Here is an 18,261-nt window from a genome sequence, read left to right as displayed (position 1 = left end):
GTGCGCCTGGGGCCGGGGCGTGCATGCACACATGCATGCCTGTGTGTCACTTTGCAGACATCTATGCGAGTGTGCACTTGAGCTGAGTCAGGTGTGCTTGTGTGTGGAGCTTCGCATGTACCCGTGTAAATGCCCACGGGGAGGGAGCAAATGGCGTGTCAGTGTGTTCGGACCTTCATGTGGCAGGCGAGCACACGGTGTGTGCAGTCTGTACGCATATGCTTGCGCGGGAGTGTGCCTGGCCCTTGGGCTGGGTGGAACCTGTGCCTCCTCTGGGTCACACTGTGTACCAGGTCTGTGCTGGCAGCTGGGAACACTGAGAACAGAAATCCTGTCGTTGGGGGGTGGAGCAGTGAAAATCCCCGTCCTGGGACAGTGAGGGCTCTCCTAACAGACCTTTTACCGTTACCAGGGACAACGGTGGGTAACTCTGCAGCTTGCTGCCTGTACCTGGGGACCTCCCATGGGAAACCGCCCTGTAGCAAGGACGGTAGGGACCTCCCATGGGAAACTGCCCTGTAGCAAGGACAGCAATTACCGTCGCCCTTATTGACCGCAGTGTGGCTGTGCTGCCTGCACACCCTGCTGTGTTCCTGGCCCAAAACAGCACCTCTGAAGTCTCCCAGGTTCCTCCTGTCTAGAGACCTCAATCCTAAGACCCGGGAGGGCATTTCCCAGGCCAAAGGGCCTGTCCCTGTGGCTGCCACCAACTGATAGAGACAGGAAGTATACTGGCTTCGAGTGGCCTTCCTGATAACCCTGGCAGTGCCCGCCACCCCTCCCCGGCCCCAAACTCTTATCAGCAGCAGCAGCAGCTGTGGCTTGAGAGCCCCACATTGACCTCCTGACCCTTCAGGGCTTGCAAACTGACACTTGGAGGTGGAGACCCGGGACCAAAGCAAAACCAATCCTGCAACAAGGCGGCGGCACATCTCAAAGTCAAACTAGTACAAACTGGGACAGCATCCCGGGGGCCAAAGGGACAGTGGAAAAGAGCAGGCCGGAGCACCCAGGGTCAACAGTGACCTCTGCCCAGGCCGGGCTGTACCTACCTTGTGGTGGCTGAAGCCCTCCAGTTCAGACTGCTGGGACATACTGGGGCAGGGTGAGGTTTTGATGAACAGCTGTCAGAAAACCCTGGACACAGAACCACCATGGCCACCAGAGAAAAACCTCAGACCGACTTTTCTTTAAAGAAAACATGTTTTATTTTTATAATCAGAACATTCTAATAAAAATATTATTATAACATTACTCCCTCTGTCCTCTGGGCTTGAGTAGCAGGCGTACTGCCCAGTGTCTTCACACTGGCTCCCTGAGGTAGGTGTGGAGGGACCCACTGCCCAGCCTGCGGGCAGCTCATGCTGCCAGGGATGCTCACTGCACCCCTCCCAGACGTGGGCTGGACTTCTCCCTCTGCGCAGCGCAGCCCGGCCATGCTCCCAGACTGGCCCACAGGTGACATAGGAGGGTAGGAGGGTCGGGGGGGTGGGCAGAGCCTGCCTAGAGGGTGCAGGGCCGGGAAGAAGGCCTCAATGGCACAGCAACAGACACCTGAGAATCCGCCCTGACGAGGACCTCTGCAGGTGAGGTGGGCAGCACCAGACAGACAGGAACCCAGGACCCTGCATGGCTGCAGTCTGGTGATGACCACCCTGTGCGGGAGGGGTGGCTCCAGGCATCCCATCCGTGACACTGTCACAGAGAAATACTGTCAATGTCTCCACAGGGGAACTATTGACCAAAGCCAGCCTCTAAGTAGAAACTATGTTCAGGGTTCTTGGTGATGATGGTCTTGCCTTCAGAGCAGAACAATCCCAAAAGGACATGGCGCAGTACTCCGACTGAAGGGAGTGGGCGGGGTTTCCAAAGAGGAAGGGGCGTGTCTGCACCCATCCCAGAGTAAGGCACCTGGCATGGAGTGGCTGCAGAGGTCCCCAAGGGTGTACCCCTTACTCCTCATGTCCTTCCTCAAGGCACAGCAGGGCCTGGGCTGGAGAAGAAGCTGTCTGGTGCCCTCGGCAGGGGCCCGAGGAGACCCAAGTGCTGGTGGCTCCCGAGGCTGGCAGGTGGTGGCTGTGGCCCTAGGCAGGACGCGCCTCACTGCATCCTGTCAGGTTGTAGCTGAGGTGCCTGGTACTGCAGGAAGGTGGTGCCCGCAGGTGCAGCGGCGGACAAGGCTGGGGGCATGGCAGCTGGGTAGCCATAGCCCACGAAGCTGGTGGCCGTGGCAGGTGAGGCGGCGTACGGGTACTGGTCGTAGGCGGCTGGAGGGTACTGGGCATAGGCTGGGCTGCTTGGCGTATACTCAAGGTAGGGCGAGGACAGCGATGGGACAGGGGTGGCAGGGATCACCACGCTGGGCTGCACAATGGCTGGCGGGTAGATGTAGTGGGGGGTCAGCCTGTGGGCCAAGCAGAGCGTCAGGATGGCGGGGAGGCCAGGGGTATGGAGAGCAGAGACCCGTGCCCGCCCTACTCTGCAACCCCATCTACAAGACAGTTGCAGCAACATCACGCCAGCTGTCCTCCGACACCAGCACCTTTGCACGGACAGTGCCACCAATCCACAGGCCACTTAACGTCTGTTCTCACAGTGTCCTCCTCCATGGGTCTCCACAGGCCGCACTGGACCATGTATAAACACAGGCCTTGTTTAAACTGGGAGTCTCAGGACTGACGAGAGGGCAGCCGGTAGCCTGTGAAAACCCCGGGAGCACTCAGCTCCTATGTCAGGCGCCTCCCCTCGCAGTGACACCCATGCTCCTTAGCTACCTCCAGACAGCAGGAGGCGCCTCACCCACGAAGCCCTGACTGAACTCTTGCTAGGGCAGACCCAACAGCAGGGCTGCAGGGACACCCACATGGGTGGCGGGCTGACAGGTGTGCCCACACAGATGGAGGGCACACGGGTGCTGGTATGCTTGGCTCGCACCCTGCTAAGCAACAAGATGTTCCAGGGGCTGTATCTCCTGCCCACTGACACACCCATCTTAAAGCCAGGAGACTGAGTACCCTGTGCCACATGACCACATAGGTCCTGCAGTTTCCAGCTGGAGGGCACCTGTGGACCCAAGCTCCCAGCCCACACCCTCAGCCGCTACTCTTGGCTGTGACCTCCCCAGGGTCACAGGGGAAACTGAGGCTAGGCATCAGGGACGTAAGTAGATGGCAGTAGACTTGCAGCTGGGACTGCTTGCGCAGCCAGCCTCCTGCTGGGCAGGCTTGGGTAAGAGCAGAGCCTCTCAGACCTCAGACATGTCTGCAGCAGCACCCCATACTGCAGGGGTCAGCACTCGCTCGCTCACTCGCTCGCTCTCATGTGTCTAAGCTGTGCCCTGGGCCTGCTGGAGCCTCGGCTTCCCTCAGTACTCAAGGCCTAGAACAGCCTAACTCCAGAGAGCTTTGGTCTAAAAGAAAAAACTTAACTTTCCCAGTGCTGGGTCGTGCGCACACACGCCACCGTCTCACCTAGAGCGGGATGTCCACATCTCTCTGGAGAGCTCAGTGGGTCCCAGCAGCTTGTGTGAGATCATGAACAACCAAGGTCACCCAGGGAACCAGTTGCACATCTTCTAACTTCACCCCAAGCCAGGCCATTGCCCGTAGTAACTGAACACCTTTGAAAGACAACTGGGATGGCTGAGCTGCAGACTCCACGTTGAGTCACCCAACACGCACAGGCCCAAGAGATGAGGGCCTCCAAAGACAACCCAGGGGTACGGTGTGGGGAACACCCATAAGAGACAGCGGCAAGAGGCGGGCTCCACGTGTGGGGCCTGAAGTCTCTGGAAGGCTGAGAAGCGCATGACTAAGAGTCTAGTCAGCCGGGCGGCGGTGGTGTTAATCCCAGTACTTGAGAGGCAGAGGCAGGGAGATCTCTGTGAGTTCAAGGCCGACCCAGGCTACACAGTGAGTTCCAGGACAGCAAGGACTACATAGAAAAACCCTGCTTAAAAAAAAAAAAAAAAGAGCTCCAGTTACCAGCAACAGGGCAGCATCCCAGCACTGCCTTAAGTTGGAAAAGGACAAGTGACATGTGGCCTCTGTGTGGCGGAGCACTGGCCAGCCACGGGCAGTGGGTGGCAGAGGTGGGCAGCCAGCATCACAACAACGAGTCTGAGTGATGTGTGTGCAGACAGCACAGAGATGGTGCAAGGCTGTCCACCTGGGTCACGCCCCGCTTACTGTGGCCACCACACTTACCTACTGACCCATCTCCACAGCCCGGACAGCACATGTACCAAAGGGACATGGCACAGCCAGGGCAGAGCTGGGAGAGCCACTGGAGCACTCACAAGAAGGGACAGCTGACTCAGGTGTGACCCTGCACGCTGTTTGGAGAACTTCTGCACCCAGCTGCCCTCTCTATTTTCAAAGGGCAGGGGCAGCTGACCATATGTCGCCAGGGTACCATTCCCCAGCAGTGGTCAGCATCTTACATGCTACTCAGCAACTAGCGCAGTTGTGAGGTCAAACAGCCTTTGGATCCTCCCTGACGTGGATTCCAACCCACCTCTGGGCTGCCTGCTCCTTCTCAGACCCCTGCCTGTACGCAGCCACACGCACGACACACGCTGGGCTCTGCAGGAGGCGGCAGAGGACAGAAGACAGAGCTCGGGGGAGGTCCTAGCAACGTGGGGCCCGAGCAGGCACCAGGGAGGGCCAGGTGGGAGTAAGCATGACAGGACCGGGAAGCAGGGCTCGTCCGCCGCTGCCTCCTCCCCGTCATCACTCAGACGCCCACCACATCCCTAAGCCCTTGCTGAGACCAAAACCTGCACAGCAGCAGATCCCACAGCACCCAAGACTCTTGCACCTGCCTCAGCCTGGGGTCCAGGGCCACCTCCTGCACGGTCCCCCAGCCTGGCTGACCCTCCTGAAAACAGAGTTCTGGTAGAGGGCGCTGCTGGATGCCTGCTCCCCACCAGGCAAGACTGAGGCCTTCCTAGAGCAGTGAAATCTATGAGTGCCCCTACACCTGGGTGTGACGCAAACACTTGGAGGCTCTGAGCATGCTACCCTCTACACTTCCCTAAACATGGGTGGGACACCCTTACCCAATGCCTGTGGGGTGGTGTCTGCCAACACTGAGGCTGGTGCAGAGCCACCCCACAGCCCCCGCGAGGACACATGCCTACAGCAGCAGCTGCTCTCCCGCTCTGCCAAGCCACCAAGGACCTGCCCGGTCCTGTGTGCCCTAGATGCTCAGGGTCCCTGTGTCTCTGACTGCTCACCTATACTTTCCCTGAGGTCTCTGACAGGCACTACTGTGGTGCCTGACACCACGCCTGTCCAAGGTACAGGACAGGTGAAAGAGGCTCAGCGGCCTGAGTGACCCACCAAGTCACCCACCTATGTGGCACTCCCCTGGACCCACAGCTGTAAACAATCGCCTGAGGACACCTGTCTGCAAGGTGCTACTGGTACCCCATGGGTAGAGAGGAACGCAGCTAACAACCTGAACGCCCGGGGCAGCTCCCGGAACACATAATTATCCAGTCAAATGCCACCTGCACGGCAGTAGAGAACCAAGCTCCCTGCAGGGGTACACAGCTCCATGCGGGCCGGCCAGCACAAAGATGCTCCAGTCACCACCACAGGCATCCAGGCCAACGCAGCGGCCGCTGCGACGGAGGGGCCTCCACACCAGAGAACTCTGAACACGAGTCACAATCTACTTAAGCCCACCTGGGTTCTAGCCCTGTGCTGTCCAGGGCGGCCCTGGTCCCAGGCTGCACACTGCTGCAGGCCCCAGCCACACCTGCAAGTGCCACGTGTGTTCAGAGATGTTCCCAGTGCTGCTCAGACTCAAATGCCAGCTACCATTCAACCACAATCCCGCCCAGCCTGGCGAGGGTACCAGCCTCCCAAGCCACCGCCTCGGCAGCACGGGGCCCTGCAGACGCAAGCCTGGGTCTCAGTGCAGTCACCCACCCAAAGCTTCCCGATGCCGCTGTCACTCTCCCGCACTTCCTGCCTCTCTGGGCCAGCGGGACTCCTCCTGCCTAGCCCACCAAGTCCCCCACGTGCCACTTGGAAGTGCCTCCTGGAAGATTTCAAGGCCATGTCACCCCAGGGACGAGGACCCTCTAGCACCGGCCACCGGGATGGAGAAGCAAATCCAAACTGCTCCTGGGCCTTTGACAGCCCACACCCTCCTCTCCACTCACCCCTGCCTGGATCCCTGCTGTCCTGAACTACACCCACCCCAGGGTGCGGACACCTGGGGTGCACAGCCTGCCGCTTTCCTCCCCAGCACCACCCTGGGCCCCGCCTGCCCCTCTTTTTCTTCCCACATGAAAACACCCCCCACTTTTTTTTTTTTTTTTTGGTTTTTCGATTCAGGGTTTCTCTGTGGCTTTGGAGGCTGTCCTGGAACTCACTCTGTGGACCAGGCTGGCCCCGAACTCACAGAGATCGGCCTGCTTCTATCTCCCGAGTGCTGGGATTAAAGGCGTGCGCCACCACCGCCCAGCCCGAAAACACCCTATCTTTCAAATCGCATGTATGCACCTGCATGGCCCAGGTGGGCAGGGCTTCCCTTGCTTGCAGGGTCCACAAGGACCCAGAACAGCACCTGTGGACATCTGAGCACCCCGGGCAAGTGAGAGTCCAGCCACGAGCCAGTAGACAGAGCAGCACCCTCAGACACCAGCAGGGCAGGATGGGACAGAAGACACAACTCTGCTTGTCAAGTTCACAACAGACAGTCTGACCTGGCATCCTTGGTCCACCCAACAGCTGCCTGCTTCAGTCCTAGGACGTCCTTACCACAGCCATGCCCACGGGCTCCTGGACCTCCACCCCGTGAATCCCATGCCCTTGGCTGCACCAGGGCCCAGGGCTGCTGAGTGAACAGAACTTTCTCACCCAGGTTGTCCAGTCTCATGGGCTGGAACCTAAAGGTGGGGTGGCCCTCTCTCCAGGGCGGCTCCCAGCCCAGGACGCTCTGCCACCAGCTTTCTTGGGGTCTGTCCTACCCAGGCTGTGACAGAGCAGATAGACGTCTCCTCACACCCAGGGTTCCATTTCCTCACCCTTTTCAGGGAACCTACTGTCCTTTCTCAAATCAGGGTGGCCTGGGACAATCAATCCACCCCTGTGTAGCAGCGGCAGAAAAGAGTTCCTGAGCCAGAAGCCACCAAGGGAGTCTAAATTCTTGAGCTTGGGGCCCCATGTGGTACTGAGGGAAGACGACCCTAGGTCTCAGCTCCCCGCTGGCACTTGGTCTGGGTAGCACTGAGCTTCCAGGCCACCAGAGGCTGAAGGGAAGCAGAGAGTGGCTGCTACGGGTGTGGGCCAGGGCTGACAGCTGGGTCTGAAGGGTGGGGCCGGGAGAACGCCAGGAGAAGAGCTGGCCTCTCCTCCCATCCAGTCCAGAGTTGGGGCTCTGATGACTTGCCTAGGCTCCAGATCTCATTGCCTGTTTGAGCTTTCCCTGGCCTCAGTTTCCCCACTGGTAAACTAAGATGGCTGCAGGCATGTTCCCTGGGCGCCTGGCTGCCCCCAGAAGAAAGGTGTGAACTCCGCAACAACATCTGAGCCATCTGTCTGCCCACTCTGAGCACAGCCACCACAGCTACCACTAACCAGGGCTGAAGGCAGGCAGTGCCAGTGGAGGCTCGGCCCCGTGTGTGAAGCCCGACTCTCAGAGAAATCACTGGCCACAGCCCAGGAGAGCCCATTTCCCCAACACGAAGCCACCACTGAAAATAACAACGAAAAAGGCAAATGAGCCCATTTCACTTTTTCTGTCTCCCTGGGGGCCTCATGTCTCGGTGCTGGAGGAGTCCTGGCAGCTTACCAGCAGCCCCAGCTTAGGGGTGGGGTGGTGGCTCGTTTGTGGCAGCCTGGCAGGCCTCCTGGGACTCCTGTGATGGTGACACCAGGTTCTCTGGGGTAGGTGGATGCGGGCAGGAAGACCACGCACCAATGGGAGAGCCAGCCATTGGGAGAGCCAGCCATTGGGAGAGCCAGCCCAGAACAGCAGATCCACGTGGGCCTGCCCAGATCCTACCTGTTAGCTGCATTCAAAGTCATACATCATGATGGCCTCCTCCTCCTCCAAGGTCCCGTCTATCTACTGCCCACTCTGGAATCTTAGCCCTTCTCCCCAGGGCCAGGGGTCCAGGTAATTCTACTGTCTCAGGCTGGATGGCAGCAGTTTCAAGGGGAGTCCTTCTGGCTCAACCCAGCGGTAGAGGGATGTCCTCAAAACAAATTCAAACCCCAGCACTTGGGAAGCAGGGGACTGCTGGTGTAGCCCAGGAGTAGAGAGCTTATCTAGCACACATCAGGCTGGGTTCAAGTCCCAGTTCCAGAGAATCGGGAGGCAGAGGCAGGGAACCAGTTCACTGTCTGCTGGGCTACATACAGTGAGCTCTAAGACCCCCGCCTGTCTAAAAAAAAGCAGTGATGGTGCATGACTTTGATTCCAGCACTTAGGAGGTCAAAGGAGGCTCACTGCTAGTTGAAGACCAACCTGGGCTACATGACAGGAACAACTCACTTCAGAAAAAAGACCCCACACTGCTGGCCTCCGCTCCCGTGTCATCACTCCACAGCCCCTGCCTCTCCAGCTCTTGTGCCATCCTGCGTGGTCTGTGTCCCCTTGCTGCAAGCCTCCTGGCAGGGAAACTGTGCTCACACCAGTGGAGCTAGGTCCCCTGGCCTGGTGACACAAAGGGAGGATCACAATCACTGTAGAGTCCCTGCCTGCTCCCAGCTGACGCTGAGCCTAAAGGAGGGCTGGGGCGAGAGATCGAGGCCTCTGGGCCAGGACCATCAAGCGGACCCCGGGGACCGCCATGCCATGCACACATCTTCGGCGCTAACTGAGCCTCTGCAAACCCTTTCTGGAGACTGAGCCAGGGACCCTCAGCCTCAGGCTTCAGAGGCTGTCCCTCCGGCACCTGGCAATAACCGAACCCTGAGAGGAACCGTGCTCAGCACGGAGGCCAGCTTCTGTCACAGCAGGCAGGGACAAACAACAGGTGCAGCTTGCACGCCCTCGGGGTCAGACAAGACTCAGCCACGCCTGCCTCCAGACAGGCACCAACAGGAAGTGATGATGGAGGAAACAAGTAGGGCCGCCCCCAAGACAACCCACAGGTGGTGGGGTGAGCACTGCTCACACCTGCTGCTCTGGGCCTGGCTTCGTGCCTACAGCAGCTCCTCACTGCTGCACCCCTAGACGGGCCTCCTGAGCCACAGCAGGTCCACCTGCCCCTTCTGCAACCACACACACCGGCCTCACCTTTCACTGCCTCAGGGAAATTAGGGCAAACCCCTCCGAGGGGCAGAAATAATCCTCCCCAACACCCCCTCCCTAGGCACACTGTGTGCAGGAAATGGCTGGCAGTGTGGACCCTATGGGGCCCAGACACTACAGCACTTGTTTACACTGGCTTCAGCATGTGGCCCAACCAGCCAGTCAGCCTCAATACACAGCAGGTTCACTCCCCTAGGGGCACCCCGGCAGACCCTGTGTAACTGTAGGTAGTCCTGGTGACACTGGGCTGGGGATATGTCTCACTCAGCTTCTGCGTGCTCACCACTCTCCTCCCCGTCACCTCTCCTTAGCCCATAGGCCTGGTGACATGGTGTCAGGACAGACATTATCATGCGGGTACCAGGTCCACCCCACAGAGAACGGCCTCTGAAATGACGACTGTGGGAAAGCCCATGCCAGGGAGGCGATCCCCACATTCATCTAAAAACTGTCACACGAGCAGCTGGTGCTGGGGGGGGGGATGGGCCTGAGTGGCCCTGGGGAGAGGGCAGGCCGGCAGTCTGTGTGGCCCCAAGCTTAGGTGGCACAGCTTCCTGCTGGGCCTGTTGTGTCATCATTCAGGACAAATCCCAAGGCTTTCCATGGCCTTGGGGTCAACATGTTCCACACACCATGCTCAGTCAGTCCTTAACGTGGCCCTGTCACCACTGCTACTGTATGGAGGTACAGCCCAACCCCCAGAAGCCTTGTGACCCTGGCCTGACCTCAGCCCCTGGGGCCTGGCCCTATTTTGGGGAGAAAGGATCAGACACTGGGCATCTTGCCACAGCAAGGGTCCCCTTAGAACAGAGAGAGCAGCCTGCTGAAGCAAGAGGCCCTTCAAATATAGCTCAGGAGAGGTTCCAAGGGCTGCCAGGCCAGAGGCGAACCTCAGCTCTCCATGAGCCTTAGGCTGAATGTGAACAGACACCCGTGACCCCGGAGGCCCTGACAAGTCAGATCAATACCTAGCCAGGGTGGGGTAATCTCCAACTGCTCAGCCCTCCCCTCCCACCTGCACTATTGACTGTGCCCCAGGGCTGGCAGAGACCTCCTTGAGAGAAGGCCCAGGGTCACACCAGGGATTACCTCATAGGCCTGAAGGCTGGCAAAAGCTATTGCAATGGCTGAGGAAGGCTTTACCAGATACCAAGTCTCGTCCCAGAGATACAGTTACATGACAGACAGGCACAGGCTGTACAGGCCCAGTCAAAGGCAAGCAGGGGGCATGCAGATGGGGCCCAGGCAAAGAGCAAAACATGCTCTGTCCTCTTTGTAAGCTAAGGGGTGGTTCTAACCACACAGGTGAAGGCCCCACAGTGGTTTGGCCTATCGGTGGGTTGTTGGGGTCTTCAGAATGTCAAGGGCCTAGGAAAAAGTACAGCCAGGCAGTCGCCTCTAGGCTCTGAGTTGCCAGGGTTCCAGCTCCCACCAGGCCCTCAGCCAGGGCAGCCCAAGGCTGACTGACAAAACCAACCGCTGAGTCAGGCCCAATTGTTCGCAAAAACAAAGGGGGCCGCTGACAGCCCAACTCTTGCTTCCAAGCTGGGAGGGCAAAGCACTTACAGCAATGGCCCAGGCAGCGGAGGCCTGGCCATCCCACCCCCACCCCCAGAGTGTGGCAAGGGCAGGAGGTAGGATGTTCTTCAAAGCCACCCAAGGACCAGTGGCAACGTTGCCCGTCTCTCTGCACACCTCTCCGTTCGGGTCTACATTCCTTGGCAACCTACTAACATTGTGAGGCCACTTTGTAGTCACAGTGTTAGATGACCAGTCCACTAATCTAGTTACGAATCACTGTGGCCCAATGTCACACACACCCTTGAGTATCAGGGCTCTTGGAACAAGCCCACTCTCAAAGAAAGCAAGTGTGACCCTGAGTATACAGGTTCAAACCTCACCCCCTGGGTAAGTCACTAGCCATCTATAAGGACAGGAGGAGGGTCTTTTCTAGGAGACTAGAGCCTGCTGTCCTTAAGTAGTGGTGTCCCCATTTTCCAGGTGAGAAAAGGAGACTACAGAGGGTATAGTTGGAAAGTAACAGACAGGCTGTGAACCTAGCTCTGAGGGCCCCAGGGGCCAAGCACTAGTGATTGTGAGGCAGTTATTATGTGTCAAGAGCCAGTGGGGAGGCCCTGTCCCAGCGTAAACAAATCTGTGTGAGCATATCCCAGCCTTAAACCCAGCCCCAGGAGCACAGCAAGCTACCAGAGAGTATGGGTACCTCCCCCCCCACAGCCAGCAGGGGAGAGGCTACCATGAAGATACCAAGGCTGAGGAGATGTTCTCAAACTCCTTCCAGACAACCTAGAACACATGGGGAATAAATCCCAGGCCAAAAAGGTGACCTGGCACTATCTGCCACAGTAGCACCCCAAGTGATTTCCCAGGAGAACAGCAACACCATGACAGGAAACACCAGCTGGGGTCCAGACCACGGCACCCCATAGGTATGTCCCTGCTCAGCTCACACCAATCCCCAGGGACAGTTGTGGAGAATCCCACGCCACGCCATGCCACGCACAAGCACACTTAGAGGGAGCAAGCTGCACCCTTTCCAGAAATCTGACCCACTGCTGGACAAGCCCGGCTCCAGCCCCGACAGACACCCCACTCTGCCTCACCCATCAAGCTAAGGCATATAACCTGGCAGTCAGGATTTAGCAAGCTCACCATTGCAAAGGTGTGTGTGTGTGTGTGAGTATGTGTGTGAGTGTGTGAGTATGTGTGTGAGTGAGTGTATGTGTGTGAGTGTATGAGCATGTGTGTGTGTGAGTGTTTCAGAGTTCCCACCCTCCTGGCCCATTCACAGCCAGTCTGCACTGTATAAAACAGGTGACTGCAGTCAAACCAAGTGGCAGGGTCTATCATTCCCCTGAAGTGTGTGAGCCCTCCCCTAAGCAGCTGACAGCCTGCCACTCTTTTTAGGAAGGAGATGGGACCAGAGTTAAGTGACTCACACAAAAAGCCAGCTAGGGACAGTCACCTATTATGCCACTCACACACAACCCTCACCTGGTACAGACCCACAATAACTACTTCCACATCAACCCTCACCTGGTACAGACCCACAATAACTACTTCCACGGTACACATCAGAGAGAACCCCAGGCAGAGCCCAGCCCACCAGGTCCAGCCTTAGCGTTCACTGCGGGAGGGCTGCCTGCAGTGGGTGTGGACTGAACCCCCCTGCTCAGTCAGAACAGCTGTTCCCACATTCAATGTACAGATAAGGAAGTAGAGGCATAAATGGTCATGTGACGCCTGACTGAGGTGTCGCATAAGTGGGGGCAAGTTGGTGACAGGCTTGCGGGAGTGTGTGTGTGTGTGTGTGTGTGTGTGTGCGTGCGTGCGCGCTCCCCTTTGAGTTACAGAAATGCAGTTGGTCTTATCTCTTCCTCCACACTTCCAAAACACAACCCTGTTTCTGAAAACAGCCATCTCCCCAGTCCTTCAGACCCAAGACTCAGAAGCCCACAGCTGTCCCACCTCAAGGCCCTCCCCCTCACGCCAGCTCTATCCAATCCACTCACCCATAGGTGCGCTGGATCAAGGTGGGGTGTATCTGCTGCACGCCAACAGCAAAGCCTAGAACAAGAGGACAGTTAGGGACAGCCTACTGTAGGGTAAGGTCCCGGGGCCAGACACAGGGAGGCAGGATCCCACGCCACACTCCCCAGTCACAAAGGGTAGCTAGCTTCCTTCTCCATCCCGGCTAGCGAACTCTGAAAACACCCAGTCCACAGGTGGCAGCAGCTTCTCTGGGTGACGCCTAATCTCCAGCTGCATCAGCAACTGACTTCTTCCCTTCCCGCGAGTAGGGCAGACATTTGAGAATCGGTATCCCTGGGACCATACACTGCTAAGAAAGATGACCAGGCTCCCAAGCTGGGGGTGGCTGCCCTGGGCTGGCCCTACAGGCACATGATCGCGGGCCGCCACTCTGGGACAAAGGGGGAGCGGGGGCAGCGTATTCCACCGGACAGATAGCAAGGCTGAATATAGAAACAAGAAGGGTTGGGGAAAAAACTCGGAACTCTCACCAGTCTGCAGGCTCCTAGGCTTGGCACCCAGGTAGGCCAGGTTCACATTGGCCTTTCGCCCATCAATGATAGGGTTAGGGTCTTTGCAAGCCCTATCAGCTGCTGCCCGATCCGCCATGGTCACCTGCGGGAACGCAGAGGGTCAGGGGCTTCGGTGGCTGCCTGAGGGAAGCGGGACACAGAGGGGAGGAGGGCCCGGCCCGGCATCAGGCCATCCCCGGGTCTTTCCTCCCAGGAGCAGGAGGATATCTGGTATTCAGGACCCTTGGGGCTGTCTGCTCTGCCTCCGGGATTGTGGCTCCTTCCCCTAAGTTCAAGTGCTGGGAAACCGAGCCTTCAAGGGCAGCGACAATGCCCTGGGGAGACGGAGCCAAGGGAACCCCCTAGGGCAGCGTCCCCCACCCCCGCCCCCGCCCCCACCGGCCGGGCTGTTCCGCCCAGGAGTAAGTACCGTTAACTTTCTCGGAGGAGAAGTTTGGGGACACCAGAGTGGAAGGAAGTGGGAAACCGTCTTCAAGTCTCTGGTGCTAAAGCTGACGCTTATTTGGGGAGGCTGGGAAGTGTGGGGGAAGGGCCGACGGGCCCCGGGAAGCCCCGGAGTCCCGGCTGCGCGCGGCGGGTCTGGGAGGCGGTGGGGGGAGGGGCAGCGGCAGGTGCGCGCGCCGCGGGCACTCACGAAGCCGTAGCCGCGGGACTTGCCGGTCTGGCGGTCGGTGATGACCACGGCCTCCTCGATGTCTCCGAAGCCCTCGAAGTACTTCCTGAGAGATGCGTCGGTGGTGTGGTAGGGCAGGCCGCCCACGAAGATCTTGGTGAACGTGGTGTCCTTCTGCGAGCCGTGCATGGCGCTGGGGGCGGCGGGCGGCCGCGGGAACACGCTCGGGGCGCACGCGGGCTGCAGCAGCATCGGGGCCGCCGCTACCGAGCCGGCCGGCGCATGCGGGGGCGTCGCAGGCCGAATCCGAGTCCCCCCAACGCCGTCCCGCGACGCTTCCCGGTCCGCCGCGACGCGCCTACTCGGAGCCCCGCGGGCTGTCCGGCCGCCTTTGTAGCCGGCCACGCCCAGCGGCCACGCCCCCTTGTGTGAGACACGCCCCCGGTGGCGGGGGGCGCCGGGAAATGTAGTTCTAGACACGCCCCACGTGCCTAGACGTGGGCCCAGCGAGTCGGCTTAGCTCCTGCGTGTTCGCGGGTTATCAGCTGGTCTCGGCCCGCGCGGGGTCCGGTAGGTTTTGTGCGCTGCCTGAGTTGGTGGTTTACGCCGAAGCGACTAGGGGGTGAAACGTATCTGTTAAAAGGTCCTAAGTAGTGGCTCAGCTGGTCATGTGCGTTTGATCTCGGCATCGCCTAAACCTGGCTGATGGCACACACCTGTAAACCCAGCACTCAGGAAGGGGTGGAAGGAGGATCAGAGGTCCATAGGCCACGCTTACCTATGTAGTACGTTTGAGGCCAAAGAAAGCAAATGCAAAGTTTATTTTGCAGTGTATATAGAGATAATTCGCATCATAAATACTTTTGGGGATCTGGGGTGTCCCCAAAACTTTATGCTGGGGCTTCAGCAGAAGCATACCCCTGGGACCCCAGGGCTTCTGTAGGAACGAGGCCCTATGTATTCCACGGTGAATATATCTTTTACAGCCTGATGGAAGTTAAGAGCCATGGCGCCATGGGGGAGAGCTGGCTGGGCTCCTTTGTCACTGTCATGGGGACTCCTGTGGGGTCACCCTTGGCAGGAAAACAAGCAGACAGCATAGCATGCCATGTGCAGAAGGGGACCACCAAGGCTGGGACAGGATGCCAGCCTGCAGAACTCTTCTGGCCCAGGGCAAATGCAGACAGACGCGGGGCCCCTGGTTGAATCTCAGAGTGGTGACGCGATGATTCTGAAACTCGGGAACTGACAGGATTACAGGTCCATGCCCTGCTACACAGAAGGCCGGAAGCCAACCTGTAAGGCGTAAGACCGCATCTAAAAAAGAAATGAGGAGTTTCGGCACAGAAGCAGGCTCGACGCCTTAGCCGCTGCGCCCGGAAACAGCCGTCATCCAGTGTCCCCCATGTCCTCATCTATCACATTGGGACCTGAGGACCTGCAACTTTTAGTGGGGTTACAGCTGGCCCAGCCGGTGGACGAGGAGGACAGTGAGGCAGGCCGCCTCCTGGTAGGCTCAACTCTCGGACCTGGGCGCCTTCCAGTGACGCTATCGCGGCGGTGCCTTCCCCACAGAGCAGAGTCCCACTGGGATGTGCTCTACACAGCCTTGGTTTCTAACCTTGCATCACAATTCCTTTGCTGTTTGGCTTACTTTCCCCGGGGCCTCCTCCTGAGCTCGGGGTCTCCTAACGAGCTCCCTGCTGAGTGAGCTCCCTGACAGCGGGGGCTCTTGCAGGCTTCCCTCAAGCTTGGGAAGAGAGGCCTGCCTTCAGGAATGCCTGTTGAGTGCATCCACGGTGGGGTGGAAAGAGGCTCCCGACCAACAAAGACCCCTGAAGACGTGTCTTTTGAAAACTGGTTCAAGCGCGTTATTGACTCATCCCTGGAGGGCCGAGGCTGCCTGGCCCTGAAGTCTTGAGCCACCTGGGTGCCTTCCTGGGGCTTCAGTTTCCCCTGGGTAGCACCCTGCTGCCGGTGACCAGGACGGTTGGCTTCAGGGCTTGCGGCCTACAAGTCCCAGCGCCGCCCCTGCCGCCGGCCAGCCCCGCCCCTCCGCTTCCCAAGGGCCCCGCCCCAAGGAGCGCGCTGGCTGGGCGGACGCCCGCAGGCACGTGCTGCTGCCTGGGCGGGAGGAGGGGGGAGGGGATCGCGGAACATGCGAGAGCGGGGCGCGGGCGTGAACCCCGGGAGCTTGGCTGAGCCTCCTCGTCCGAAACTCCGGCAGCTGGAGGACGGTCCCTGCACCCCGCTCCTCCTCCTGGCTCTTTGGGGTTTCTGCATCACCGGCCCTTGCACCTGTTCGGGGGCCCCACGTCCCACGTGCCACCATCCTCTGCTCATCGCTTTGCCTTGCTCTGAGCACATGTGCTCTAACGGCTGCAACTCTGGGCCGGGGATGCCACGGGTGGGAAAGAGTCCCCCGCAGCTGCGGCGAGTGAATGGGTCTGCACAGTGTGCATCTCCATTAGGCACGGTTGCCCAGGTGGGCACTGAGTCAGGGGACAAACAGGGGCAGTAAAGACCGGACGCCGCCAGTGGCACCACGTGGGAAGTAGGGAGCGGTGAGGTGCCAAGGCCCAGAAGTGACAGCTACTGCTACTGTCAGTGAATCCTCCCTCCCTCCCCACCGCCTCTCACATACCTCTCATTATGTTACCGGGTCAGCCTCTAATTTTTCTTTTTTTCCGAGACAGGGTTTCTCTATGACTTTGGAGGCTGTCCTAGAACTCGCTCTCCTAGACCACGCTGGTCTTGAACTCGCAGAGATCTGCCTGCCTCTGCCTCCCTAGTGCTGGGATTAAAGGCGTGCGCCACCACCGCCCAGCTTACCTCTAACTTTTTATGCTCCTGCCTCAGCCTCCCAAATCCTGGGATTACAAGCATTACGCCCCGCCCCGTGCTTGGCTCAGGGGTGTGTTTTGAGTGATGGCAATTGCCTCACGCATCACTAATGGTGAAGCTCATTTGGCCTGCTGCTGCCCTCACGGGGGATCCCCCTAGATTGGGCGATTGAAGGCAGAAGCAGTCATTCGTAGACACTGCTTCTGTATCCACCAGCCTGGTTTTCAGCTGGAGGGGACTGAAGCCCCCGCCCAAGCCAGCTCCAAGACCTGGCATTCAGAAGACGCCCTGGTCCCCCGCTGTGGGGGCTGGGAAGGTGGGACCTTCCCAGTGTTGCATGGCCCAGGACCACATGGCCAGACTAGGCAGACTCAGAATTAGACCTCAGGAGCCGGGGAACCCCCTTTGACACCCCAGCCCCTAGGCTGAAGTGGGGGCGCCCAGCTGGTCTGTGGCCTAGCTAACCAACCATCAGCTGGTCACCGTGTGTCTAAACCTGTGTGGATGGGCCAGCAGCACCTGGCACGAGGAGACTCCTCTCAAGCTTGGAACTGAGCAGGCGTCAGGCTTGGGCTGCCCCATCACCCGGCTGGCAATGTCAGCCTTGATGGGGCAGACACAGGCAGGCCGCCCCAGGGGCCCTGAGAAGGACGAGGGGCGGGGCTGGGGCTGGCCCTCAGTAGCCCTACAGCCACCAGGGGATAATTATAACTCTCCCCTGGTCAGCTCTGGAGGCGGAGCCCTTGGCACAAGCCTGGAAGTGACCATCAGACCTTACCAGCCTGTGATGCCGTCATCCCTTACTCGGGGAAGATGCCGGTGTCAGTGGGGGAATCCTGCCCTATGAGCCAGCAAAGGCAAGTGCCAGAGACCCAGCGAGGGGACCAAGTGACCAGGGACTACACTGCAAGGAAGCGAGAGGCAGCAACTCAGAGCAAGCCAGGAGGCCTTTCCGGACCCAGGGGTCAGGGCAGTGGCCCAGGGAGTTAAAGGTGCCTGAAAGCCTAGAGACCCGAGTTCAATCCCCAGAAGGTGGAAGGAGAGAACTGACTCCACAAAGTTGTTCTCTGAGCTGCGCAAACGTCACACACACACGCACACGCAGGCAGGCACACGCAGGCAGGCACTCACACACACACACACACACACACACACGCAGGCACGCACACACATGCACACGCAGGCATGCACACACAGGCAGGCACTCACACACACACACACACACACACGCAGGCAGGCACACACAGGCACGCACACACATGCACACGCAGGCATGCACACACAGGCAGGCACTCACACACACACACGCACACGCAGGCACGCACACACATGCACACGCAGGCATGCACACACAGGCAGGCACTCACACACACACACACACACACACACACGCACGCAGGCAGGCAGGCAGGCACGGGCGAGCGCGAGCGCACACGCACACACACA

The 18,261-nt window shown here is 59.1% G+C and overlaps 1 protein-coding gene across 1 annotated transcript; it reads right to left on the bottom strand.

The window, feature by feature from the left end:
• Positions 1-1,184: 1,184 nt before the first annotated feature.
• On the bottom strand, positions 1,185-14,256 carry Rbm38 (RNA binding motif protein 38). The gene is made up of 4 exons (XM_005074471.4): positions 13,993-14,256; positions 13,317-13,440; positions 12,807-12,861; positions 1,185-2,404 (listed from the first exon to the last, which is right to left on the bottom strand). The coding sequence occupies exons 1-4, from the start codon at positions 14,221-14,223 to the stop codon at positions 2,101-2,103; spliced, it is 714 nt and encodes a 237-aa protein (XP_005074528.1). The 5' UTR covers positions 14,224-14,256; the 3' UTR covers positions 1,185-2,100.
• Between the last annotated feature and the right edge of the window lie 4,005 nt (positions 14,257-18,261).

This window comes from Mesocricetus auratus, unplaced genomic scaffold, assembly GCF_017639785.1.
Source record: "Mesocricetus auratus isolate SY011 unplaced genomic scaffold, BCM_Maur_2.0 Super-Scaffold_100028, whole genome shotgun sequence".
NCBI classification, from domain to species: Eukaryota; Metazoa; Chordata; class Mammalia; order Rodentia; family Cricetidae; genus Mesocricetus; species Mesocricetus auratus.
The sequence above is the reverse complement of the archived record's forward strand: the minus strand, read 5'-3'. Positions and strand labels throughout refer to the sequence as shown.

Bases quoted from the DNA above. Each gene is read 5' to 3' on its own strand.
- Rbm38 (XM_005074471.4), bottom strand. From the start codon at position 14,223: ATGCTGCTGCAGCCCGCGTGCGCCCCGAGCGTGTTCCCGCGGCCGCCC. The intron at 12,862-13,316 runs GTGAGAGTTCCG...CTCTTGTTCTAG, and splicing joins GCCTAGGAGCCTGCAGACTG to GCTTTGCTGTTGGCGTGCAG. The intron at 2,405-12,806 runs GTGAGTGGATTG...CTTGGCCCACAG, and splicing joins TTGATCCAGCGCACCTATGG to GCTGACCCCCCACTACATCT.